General features: G+C 35.1%; 1 protein-coding gene across 2 annotated transcripts; it reads left to right on the forward strand.

The window, feature by feature from the left end:
- Positions 1-7,441: 7,441 nt before the first annotated feature.
- Positions 7,442-10,568, forward strand: LOC143616861 (uncharacterized). 2 transcript variants are annotated; one of them, XM_077089567.1, is made up of 4 exons: positions 7,442-7,551; positions 8,549-8,972; positions 9,208-9,300; positions 9,837-10,568. In XM_077089567.1, the coding sequence occupies exons 2-4, from the start codon at positions 8,830-8,832 to the stop codon at positions 10,354-10,356; spliced, it is 756 nt and encodes a 251-aa protein (XP_076945682.1). In that variant the 5' UTR covers positions 7,442-7,551; positions 8,549-8,829; the 3' UTR covers positions 10,357-10,568. The 2 variants fall into 2 exon arrangements, with proteins under 2 accessions (XP_076945682.1, XP_076945683.1); XM_077089568.1 differs by having other exon boundaries at positions 7,452-7,551; positions 8,788-8,966.
- Positions 10,569-12,720: the final 2,152 nt, after the last annotated feature.

A 12,720-nucleotide genomic window follows, 5' to 3' on the forward strand; every position in this document is an offset into this window, starting at 1 on the left:
TATTTTTATAAAAACAAATATGTATATATTATACTACTATACATTGTTAGAAATATATTTCAAAACATACTAGGTGAATTTCAAAAAATCAACAACAAACAAACAAGGTTTGCTAAAGATTGAAAAAAATATAATTTCAAATGTTATAATTAACATATTATACTATGTATACTGTTGAGAAACGTAAAGAAAAAAAAACTAGAATTTGCTTCATTCTACGAAACAATTTCTATAATCATTAAATTATAAGTATATGCTGAAAAGTCGATCAATTTTTTAAAATCAATCCATTTATCTGTTGATTGTTTTTGTAAATTGTCATATAAATTTATATATTATAAATATATGTTTTTTATCTATCCATTTATTTTTTCGTTTGGTATAGTAAGTTGTATATAATGTTAAAATGTAATAATAATAATATATACCAATCACTTTCATATATAACAAAGTATAGCATATTTAGTTTTTTGGTTTGTTTTATTAAGGATTTTTTTCGGGTTTTTTGTACAAGTTAAATTTGTTATGGGTCAAAAGTTGGTAAATAGATTGTTTAGTACAAGCTAACTACATTTGACTCAAAATTTGTTACGGGTCAAATGGGGGTGGGTGGGGGGGGGGGGATGATCTGAGTATTTTTAAAAGTTTGCGAATGCAATTAGATTTATCTTCAAATTTGTTGCGGGTTCAAAATGTTGACTTGAATATGTCAAACAGATGAAAGTTATAATTTTTAACGTGATTTGGTTTTTGAATTTATTTTCAAAGGCATTTTTGGAAATAAACAGAAGGTTCCGGATTTGACGAATTAACTAATTTTCCCTCAATTATTACATCTCAATAAAAGATGGCAAACACTTCCGATGTGCAACCTCCAGAACCATCAATGCTTTTAACTTTTATCAAATTTAAAGCATTTGTATAAGCATTGACTTTTCCTGCAATGGTGGTCAGAAGGTTGTATGTGACGCTATCATGCACAAAGTTGAACGAATTAACGTGTTATTGTCATGTTGTTATTATGGAAAAGTCGAGAATCTCATCAAACTTATCAGATACTTTTTCATGGTGTAACTCAAAAAAACAAGTTGTTCCTTGAAAAGCATCCATCGTTGCAATTTAATGTTATTCGTTCCTTCTATGGGTGGTATACTGATTAATATTAATAAATGTGACGCTCCATCTATATTTAGGTTGAGTAATTAGAAATATCATTGTATGAGAAGTCGGCATCTACATTTAACCAGTTTTTTTTTTTCATTTATCCATATATGGTTTTGAGAATGGATTTTCAATAAACGGAGCATTGTCGTATATTTTTTGCACGTTCATTTTATTTTATTAAGTTCATTTAAAAAAAATTATTTTGTGATATAAATAAAATCTATTTATGTACGTATATTATAGATACAAACATAGATGTAATCGATTTTTCTCATATGCGTTATGTACTTATTTGCTTTACTTATAACTTTATTATTTGTATCATACCGTATGCTACACGGGTTCTAAAGCCAGTAATATTATATATATATAAATAATAAAATAATAATTACCACAACTCGAAGATAACTATTTTTAATATTTTATAGAACTTCGTTAGAAGGGGTCCGAGTGAGCACCTTACGAAGGTCAGTTCGAATTGGATTATTCAAATTTGGATTCATTAACAATAATCGAATCGTTAACCGAAACTTAGCCAAAAACCAACGAAACCACTCCAAAATTAACTGTATACTGGTTCCCTCGGTTAACCGAACCGAATCATTCGTATTTTCATATCTTTCTGATATGATTAAGTAGTGTGAGGTTTTGTGGACCCATAATGGTACACTCAATTTGTTAAAACATGCATTAAACTTTCGTTTTCACCACTCTTCACTTCACCATTGAATATACCAGTAGACCCCCCGGCGCGTTGCGCCGTAGTTGTGCAACGTATGCGTTTATTTTATCGTGTGTCCCGCAAAGAAAATTCGGTTGGTATTGGTTCTAGATAAAACATAACCCCAATAAACATGTTAGAGACAATACACAACATGAGTTTGAGTCGTTAAGAGATAAGATATGACCTCGGTTCATCCCATTAGAGATATAACCTAACATGTCCGTCCCGTTAAATATACAAAAGGATGTGAAAAGGTAGGGGCCTAAATCAGACATAGACAAAATCAAGGTGCTAATATAACACATATATATTAATTAATAGCAGGGACTAAAATATGTATAACTCAAACAACAGGGACTAAAACTGTATAACTATAAACTTTACTGTAGATTGCTCTAGTATTCCTTAGGTTTTCCTTTTATATATAGAGTAATGTTATACTTATTCTTTACTATTCAACTTATTTATATTATTTAAATTAAAAAATAAGTATAGAAAAAGAAAAAATAATTGTCTGGATGTGGTCTTTGTGATCTAGCACATGGAGACCATGCCAGTCCGCCACTAACGATATATTATTTAAATTAAAAAATAAGTATGGAAAAAGAAAAAATAATTGTCTGGATGTGGTCTTTGTGATCTAGCACATGGAGACCATGCCAGTCCGCCACTAACGACCATAGGAAGGGGAGTGTAGTGTTTCGGTTAAGTCATTTGTGCCACCTTAATATCATTAGACCATTCTTTATGGTCAGGGGGCTTTGAAGCCCCTCCCCAGTGCCACGTCCGCCACTAACGACCATAGGAAGGGGAGTGTAGTGTTTCGGTTAAGTCATTTGTGCCACCTTAATATCATTAGACCATTCTTTATGGTCAGGGGCTTCGAAGCCCCTCCCCAGTGCCACGTGGGCACTGGGGGCTTCAAAGCCCCACCCCAAAAATGCCCTATGGTGAAGGGGCTTCGAAGCCCCTTTAAATTTTTTTATTCTTTTTTATAAATTTAATAAACCAGCAAATTTAATAATAATAAAATACAAACTAAATTAAACTAAATAACAAAATACAAACTAAATTAAACTAAAAACATAAAAAAACATACAAATAAAAAAACTAGAACTAATATTCGGCGTCCTCGTCCTTGCTTTTTTGCCTATTTTGCCTTTACCCTTGCTTTTTTTTCCCTCCAAAAACGCCCGCGTGGCCGAATCTAGATGCGAGAGATCCTTTGCGAGAAGCTTGAAGTCCTTGTCTCGTTGCCGCTCCGAGGTAGCCTTCTCTCTTTCTTCATGCATGGCTTTGTTTCCGCATGCATCGCTTTTCTTTCTTCGTGTATTATCTTCAGTTCCTCTTTCGAGTGTTTTTTGTCCTCACAGAACTCTTGAAGTGCAAGCTTCAAATTTTCAAACCGCGCACTCACGTCGGAACTCATCGTGGATGTCGTTCTAGACGAAGATCCCCCACCTCTAGCCACCGCCTTGGCCCTTTCTCTTCCTACCGGACGTGACAACTCATCCGGTTCATCAAAAACAAAATCGGGATCAATCTCGTTTAAGTTAAATTGAGAACGAGTATCCGACCCGACTTGAGACAACGATTGATTGGACGAAGTAGACGTTGTTTTGACCGTTTGGACAGTCTCGGTGAAGATGTCGGGATCGGATGCCACTTTGGCGAGCTCGTGCATTTCTTCCAAATTTCAAACATCCCCATGCCGAAGTGGTGACCATGAAGGCCCTTGCATTGTTTGCTGCTTCCTAAGTTGTTCTTAAGGCGAGTGTGAATTGTGGAGAAGTGGTTCATTTTTAAAACCATTGTCTTCCATTTGTTGGAGACGGAATCATCCCTGCGGTAGCGACCTCGACCCATTATCGCAAAGAATTTGTCACGTATTTCTACCCAAAATATCGCGGTGCGTTTACCGTCACCTAAGACCGAGTCTTCGGATGAGTCAATCCACGCTTGCGCCAACGCCGCTTCCTCATCGTCTTCCCACTTTTTCATGTCGTGCATTTCGGTTGGTGTTTGATCGACAATAACCTTCTTTTTATGGCTTCGTTTGCGACGAACTTGGGTTTCGGGAACTTGGGTTTCGAGAACTTCGGTTTTGGGTATTGGTGTTTGGGGTGTTTGGGTTTGGGGTGGCGGAGGATTAAACGGGATTGACATTCGATAAAACATATCGTTGGGAAACGATGGTATGTTTGGAGGCATGGCGGGTACATGCTGGTTGGCAAAGAAAGGGTTGGTAAGGTCATTGTTTGGGAGCAAACCAGCTCACCACTTTTGAGCCGGATCCCACGGGTTTGGGTTGGTGTTCGGGTTTTGGTTAGGGTTTGAGCTCGAGCTCGTGTTCGGGTTTGGGTTCGGGTTTGAGCTCAAGCCTATGAAATTTGAGAAAGGATCCATGGTAGAGAGTTGAGAGATTTTTGTAGTGAAATTTGATAGTAATTTGGTATTTGTTTGAGTAATAAATGATAAAATATGTTAGTATTTATAAATAAAATAATTAGTTTTTTTTAATTAAACTAGCCGTTTATGAAAGTTGGAGTGGGGGGACCCACCAAATTTTCAAAACCGCGCCGGCCATTTGAACAACCCAACCCACCGCGCCCTTGGCTGGACCGCGCCCCAAAACCCACCTCAACGTCGCCCCACAGCGACCGGTCTTAGTAGTGGTCCAATACCCTAAAGGCTCTTAGCTTTAAAAGACAAGTTTAAGGAATAAAATATCAACTAACGTGAATAACTAATATAATATTTGCGTATATGTAGGTCACTTTATATCGTATATTTTACTAAAAATATTTTTTAACAAGTTTTTTTGAGACTACATGTGATGAGATTCAATCGTCCCCAGTTATTTTATATTTAACATTTCAGATCTTATTCAAAAACCCCGAGAAAAACCTCTCCAGATGCAAACAAGCATTAAAGCTTGAACCGAGGACCTCTCTTAGAAAAAACAATCGGGCTACCACAATGCCACAAGGCCTGTGGTCAAAGCTTATAACATGACTTTTTTTTCTTAGTGTAGCAAAAGCTAAATATTTAAAATTAAAATGATTCTATAATGTAACAGGATGAACCAAAACGTGACATAATAATATAATATAGACTAGTAAAAGAAGAAAAAATTTGCTTGGATATTATAGAAAGAAATAAATTTTGAGAGGGAGGGAAATTGTTAGCGGGCCCAATATTAAGAGCGGGAACCCAAAAGCCTTTCACCAAAAAATGAAACACACAAAAAGCCCCCTTTTATTTAAACCATATCCCGCCCAAGCCCAAACCCAAACCCAAACCCAAACCCAAACCCACTCTATTATATAAATACACGCCCTATATTCTCTTCATTCCTAGCACTCTTACCAAACCTTAAACCCTTGTTTAAATCCTCTGTTCCCATATTCAAACACCCACCCGAATGAAGACGATGAATATTAGCGTGGTTCTTCCACACATCGATAATGTACTGACAAGCAAAACTTGTTGTCAACACCTTCCAACATCATGGAACATATACGATCTGATTAAAAAAATAATTTCCTTATAAGTAAATTGAGGTGTTGATAGTCGAGGTGATCGTGATCGCCAAGTGAAAACAAGTTTTGCTTGTTGTATATTATGGATGTGTGAAAGAGCATGTACGATCTAATTAAAAAAAACTTCTCAAGATGATGCCATATTTTACCTCTTATGGGTTTTCATTATTAAGGGGGTGTTTGGCCTAGCTTTTATTTTTTTAGCTTATGCTTATACTTTAAAGTAGCTTATTGCTTATTTTCTATTATTTGATAAGCTCTTTTTAAGTGCTTGGATTAGCTTTATATTCTACAAGTTGATTACACGTCAAGCTGCTTCAATATTATTAATCCACCACTATTTGAGAACAAATGAGTAACTTACCCCCTTAAACAAATAAGCTTCTTCAAATTAGTTTATATAAGCTTATAAGCATAAGCTAAAAAAGCTAAACCAAACACCATGTTAAGTTTATTTTGTAAAAAAAAGCTAAAAGAACAAGGCCAAACACCCCCTAATAATGTAAAGTGTTTGATTATCAATTATGACACAATATAAGAATCTTGTTGAAAATACATACTATGAGAACATTTGTTTGGAGACGACTTTAGTGGATCAATGTTCACATGATAGATAAAACAAAGTAATAGTGAAGGGCTTGTGCTAAGATGTTAAATGTTTCATGTTTTATACTTTTATGTGTGAAAACGCAAGGTTGGAGATGTAACAGTTGCAAGTATAAAAATGTAAAGATTGTAAAAGTAATGGGTTGTAGATCAATTGGGCCGAAGATTATAATTATCAAATTATGGGCTGCTGGATTAAAAAGGCAATTGAACTCTTGATTATAAGTCATAACATAATACAAGACAAAGTGAACACCAATAAACGTGCAACTTCAAAATGCTGGTTAAATTGAGAAAGACAAATAAAAACAAAGATATAGTTATAAATTCTATTATGTATAACGGTTTCAAGAAACAGACAACCCGATTAAAATATGATATTCCTAATAAGTGCTATCATCTCTTTTTCTTTGTTTGGAACTAGTTTTAAATTCATAAAATTTTACTAGAGTTCCGTCCCCTTTACCAAAAATAGAAAAACTGATCGGTAACAGAGAAATAAAGTTAAAAATCGACGGTTTGGTTTATGATTTCGTAAAAACCAAACTTGTGGCTCAGTTTTGGTTTTATATGTATTAAAAGCTAAGGAAAAACGAACCAAGGGTATAGAGTTTTGTTTTTAATTTTGAATGTTAACAATTTTAAAAATAGAGTAATCCAAATATTTTAGCCCAACTGTACAATATTCAAATAATAGTTAACTAACAAAAAGATTTAGTCCGAATTAAACATTTTACACCAATTTTTTTTATCGACCAAAAAAGTTCAATCCTCAATCCAAAATGGTAAAATTGAACACCCCAAAACCAAAATCTAACGGTTTTCAAAACCTAATAATTTGATTTTAAGTTTTCGTAGAAACCGAACTTTTGGTTCGGTCCCCCCCCCCCCCCACACACACACAAAATACTGAACAGAATGTATGGCCTTTTTCTTTTTTTATCTTTAAGTCATTTATAAGAATACAATAAATAGTGTAATCAAAATATTTTAATCTTGTATAAATCATTGATCAACAAAAACATTTAAGGACATATTCATTATTTTGGGCTAATTCCCCCCCCCCCCCCCCCCCAAAAAAAAAAATGTTGCAAGCCTGAAATCGTTGATACCGGTGTCCATTCTATCCCAACCAAACGATACTAATATTCATTTTTATTTGTTTTATCTTTAAAGAGCTTAAAGATCAGCTCAGGCTCAAGTTTCTTTAATCTTATCTCGGTTTAAATTTATACCAAGTCAATCATTAATAGCTCATAAGCAGCTTGACTCTTTTGTACCCTAGTTCGTAAAGACAATACATAAGGCGACACAGATCTAAATTGTTTGTTTCGTGAATAACCCAACAAAGAAACACAAGTTTGAGGTGCGTAAATATCATTCCATATAGTTGAAGGGCCTATACAAAATGCATATTCACATATTGACATAATTGATAATTTCATATCTTTCAAACCCTAATTTAGTTCTTCTCTCTCTTCGTATCAAACAACGAATTGAAGATCTGTTTTTCAGGTATTCATTGATCTGAATCTTGATTTCATTTTATAAACTTTAATTTATTGATTCATTTATACAATTTCTGTTTACATTTATATTCATGATATTATTCATATAAATCAGAATTGTGCTGCATCCAAATTCCCTGTGAAATTAGGCTACACTAATTGCTGGATAATGTAATTAACTATTTAATTTACCATAGTGTAGTCTGTTTGGTGGGATGTGTGCTTGATGAATTAGATTTGTGTTCCAAATTATGTCACTTTAAATCTTAGTGTTATTAGTTTTATACTTATTTCGTTGTTGGTTGCGACATTTCGTGTGTTTTTAAAAGGAAATATGTTAAATTTATCAACTTTTTCACATTTTATGCATCAAATTACAAAATAATGTGACTGGCTTTAGAATTTGGTTTTAGGAAGGGTACTTTTCGACATTTTTGTGTGTTGAGAAAGTTGCGATTCGGTGTGTAAGGTTCCTGTTAGATGATGTTTATTGTTTAATAGAGCTTTATATGTTTCACCGAGGAAGCTGAAATCTATTCTCAGCTATGCAGTTAATATCGGTGCCATAACGATAATATCGGGGATATTGACCGATATTTGATCGATATATCACCGATTTTCCCGATATCAGTTTTTTAAGTCTTACTTGTCTAATTTTAGTGTTTAATGTTAGTGTTTTAAGTCTTAATCAGTTCCTAATTGCTACAATTGTTAGTGTTATGTAAGTTGCAAAAAGTTAATTTGTTAATGGTAGGAGAGTATACTGAATTGTTGGTGTTAAATTGCTATATATATGTATAAATTCTGCATTATATTATGATTACCGATATTCTACCGCGATAACCGATATCTCAAATATCGGTACTTGACCGATATCCAATATTTTTCCCATTAACTACATAGATTCTCGGACCTCTTTTTGTTTACGTTTGAATTAGTTTGTAATTTGTTTTTGTTCTATTTTGAGAGGGTTGTTGTTAACTTGTATCGCCTGTTGTGTGAAGCTGGAGTTGCCTTTTAATGTTCTTTAACAATTAACAATATTAAAGATTATAGATGATGTGGTGCGTGATGGGTTGGGTATGTACGTGAGAACAAAGCCTTGGTGCTGGTAATTGGTAACTGACACGGGTAGTTTTGTTGCGTGTTGACTAATATGTGTGTTGGGATTGGGTGTTTGATACCATGTTGGCTGAAGTATGATTGGATTTTGTCTGATGGAGGGTGTGGTTGAAATGGGCAGGGTGGTGGAGGCGGTTGTTGGTGGTTGTAACCGTATTTGAAAATGAGCTTAGACAGCAGGAGCCGAAGTAGGAGCCGGAGTAGGAGCAGGAGCCGAAGCCCCATGGGTCGCAAGATCCGCACCGAGCGCAGCTCTTATCGCGATGCTCCTTACAGGCGGGATGTTCGTCGGGGTTACAGGTTTCAGTTATATTTAACTTTTGTTGGGAAACCAATATGTTTAAGTTTGCTTCTTGTTTTTTCTTCATCGTCTTCTTTATGCATATGTTTAAGTGTTATATAGCATGCATTTATGCATGACTCGTTAATAAGCAGTGTTAAACTTGCTATTTTGTCTTAATATATCATAACATCATTCAGCCTGTGAAGACTCATTATATTTTAATCTTGTAACAACTGTCGTTAAATTTTTCTGTTCCAGTCAAAGTAGCCTGTGTAAGAACTGCAAACGACCGGGTCATTATGCTAGAGAATGCCCTAACGTGGCCATTTGCCATAACTGTGGACTTCCAGGGTATGATTGCTGATTCTACACTTTTTATTTTTTTATTTATTTTTTGTATGAAAACCGGATGCATTTCTATAAAGCTTTCCACTTATACGCCACTTTTTTGCTCTCAAAATCAGTAGTGATGTAATTTTACTTTATTAAAACGGAGTTTATTTCTTAAAAACTCTCCAAGTTCGTGTTTAATTGGAATCGAAAGGGGTTATTGTAAATATACTCATTTATGTTCGTTCATTTTAATTTCTATATGTTCGTTCATTTGCGTTTGTTAATATATTCATTTAAAAGTTTTAGGCTCAACACATTGCTATTCCCATATACTTTTAATTGGTTTTAGCTCAGCTATATTGTTTATCTATGTTAAATTATGTTAACCCGTATACGTTCGTGTGGCATTCACTTATACTGTTAATGAACGAACATGAACACGTCCATTTTTTTAACATCCGAGCACGAACCAGAAAACTTCTTTTGTTTAATTGTTTGTGTTTGATCGTTTGTTCGAGGATGCACACATGATAACAATATGTGATGTGAAACAGGCATATTGCATCAGAGTGTAGCACCAAGTCTCTATGTTGGAACTGTCGGGAGCCCGGGCACATGGCAGGCAGCTGCCCAAACGAGGGCATATGTCACACGTGTGGGAAGACAGGTCACCGTGCTAGAGAATGCACCACTCCTGTCCCGCTACCTGGCGACACAAGGCTATGCAACAACTGCTACAAGCAAGGGCACATAGCTGTTGATTGCACCAATGATAAGGCGTGCAAGAACTGCAGGGAGACCGGTCACCTTGCTCGAGATTGCACAAACGATCCGGTTTGCAACTTGTGCAATGTAGCGGGCCATGTTGCTAGAGAATGCTTAAAGATGGCTGATGATAGAGGGGGCCCACGTGGCGGGTTCCGTGACATTGTGTGTAGGAACTGCCAGCAAGTGGGCCATACGAGCCGTGATTGTGTTGATCTGATTATCTGTCATAACTGCGGTGGAAGAGGCCACCTGGCGTATGAATGTCCTTCTGGAAGGATTATGGATCGGTATTCAAGGAGGTATTGATGACACGGTCTGCTGTTCGGTTTCAAGTGAGATGATTGGTTTGGTGTTATAAGCTTTTTTTGTTTTTGTTAAAAGACATTTGAGTTGGATTATATGAGGTGAGTTATGTTGTTGCTGTAGGTTTGAATTAAAAGTGTGTAATTCAACATTTCAACTACTACTGCTAATAATAATAATGGTGTTCAGTGTATCATCACATGCTTTGAACTGAATTATTCGAGTAATGTTTTAAATGTTGCATCACTTGCACATGTGTTTATTTATGTACTCAGGAGTTGGAGACTTAACTTTTGGTCTTTTTGTTTAATAACATAAAGGTAAAGATGATACACACGAGTATCATCTGCATACATGTATATATTTCTAATCACATGGCTGCACGTGTGTGCCTTCGCTCATTGAGAAAATGAAGCACTCGAAAGAAGAAACAATGTCGATTTATATTTCTAAAATGAAGCATGTGTGTACCTTCGCTCAATGAGAAAATGAAGCACGTGTGTACCTCGCTTACATTATTTCTGATGATAATCCTCCATTATTCTTTTGATGATTGGATCGTTCAAACAAGTAACACGATCTTTCTAGAAACGAACCGAAATTGATTGATGGGCTCCAACATGCTTTTAATGCCAATATAATATTTTTTTAAGTTAGTTTTCAATTCATGCAATATAATTTGTCTTTCAATTATTTTTCCAATGCAGTTGGCCTTCTAGTCCAATGACATAGGGTGACAATTTCTCATGTTATATTCTTGTATTGTAAAAAGATATTTACAAACATATAATAGAGAAACCTGAAATTAACTTAGGTGAAATGCAGACATATATCATAGGAAGCATATCATATCAAACATCGACCTCCGAAATAAAGAAGAATGCATGGTATGATAGTCTAAGACTCTAAGCGTAAAGAAGAAAAGAGCAACACAACTCGAAGGATGAAATTTCAAGAACATAACATGTAAAAATTGTCAAGACAACGTGGGCACTATCTTAGGTTGGTTGGATAACTTGCCCTTGTATAAAAGTTTATAATATATATAAACGAAACCATAAAAATCCTATGTGTCGTGATGTGATCGCTCCCCCCTTTTTTCGAGTCATCAGATTTGCTTGATTTTCAAATGGAGATTTCTCATACATTTGACCCGAATTCATAGGTATGTGTCTCATCAAACCCAAATATTTCTTAAACGGGTTATAACATCCCATTAAATTAAAAATTAATCTCACCATATATTTGATATAAAAATCCTATAAAGTAAGGATATACTAAAAATTAATATATGATTTATTTAAAAAAAGATATATATTGTTATAATTAAAAAACCAATTTTATGGTAAAAAAAAATAAACAGGTTTTTTTTCTCATCAAACCCATATAGACTTAAAACCAGGTTATAACTGTATAATTGGTAAAATCAACCTCACAGAATTGGAGGTTATCAAAATATATTATATAAAGAATACTTACATAATTTACTCCTATAGTTGAAGAGTTTAGCAAACGTAAATATGGATACAAAATAAATACAATAATGGTGAATATTCATTTTCTTATACCCTCCTTTAATCAGAAAGGTGGTGGACCGAGGCGGAGCATGGCGCGGAAAGTTTCAAACAGAGCACGCGGAAGACTTTTCAAAAGATATCGGCCACCTGCAGATTGGTCGGCACATATTTTGTATATAGTTTGCCAGAGGTAACAAGCTCCCGAATAAAGTGGTAGTCCAAATCAATATGCTTGGCACGTTTGTGTGAGATTGGATTCTGTGTCATAAAGATTGCACTTTTGTTGTCACATAAAAGAGTTGGTCTGTCAGGAGTAGAGATGGTCAAAAAAACCGGTCCGGGAACCGGTTTGCCGGTTTAAACCGGAAACCGGTTTTTACGAAAACCGGTTTGACCGGTTTACAAACCGCCGGTTCGTATTTCGGTTACAAGTTTTAGAGCCAAAACCGGTTAACAAACCGGTTAATGAAAAAACCGGTTTTTTTTAATAACCGGTTATGGAAAAACCGGTTAACCGGTTTTTTTATAAACCGGTTTTTGACCGTTGTGGAAAAACTGGTTAACCGGTTTCTCCATAACCGGTTAACCGGTTAAAAACCGGTTTTTGACCGTTGTATAACGGCTATGTGGCCGTTTTTTTTTTTGACCGTTTTTTTTTTTTACCATTTTACCCCCACAAACATCTATATATAGTTTAGGTTGGGTATTGGTTAGATCACACTCGATTATACAACTCCAAACGCTCTAAACGTTTATTTCATACGCGATTATTTTGTTATCTCACGCTCAATTATACGACATTACCACTCCATACACTCTTATTTCGTAGTCGATTATCATGGCATCCCAA

Source organism: Bidens hawaiensis, unplaced genomic scaffold (genome assembly GCF_021521415.1).
Source record: "Bidens hawaiensis isolate Kalapana, Puna unplaced genomic scaffold, B.hawaiensis_p1.1 tig00050055_1, whole genome shotgun sequence".
NCBI lineage: Eukaryota > Viridiplantae > Streptophyta > Magnoliopsida > Asterales > Asteraceae > Bidens > Bidens hawaiensis.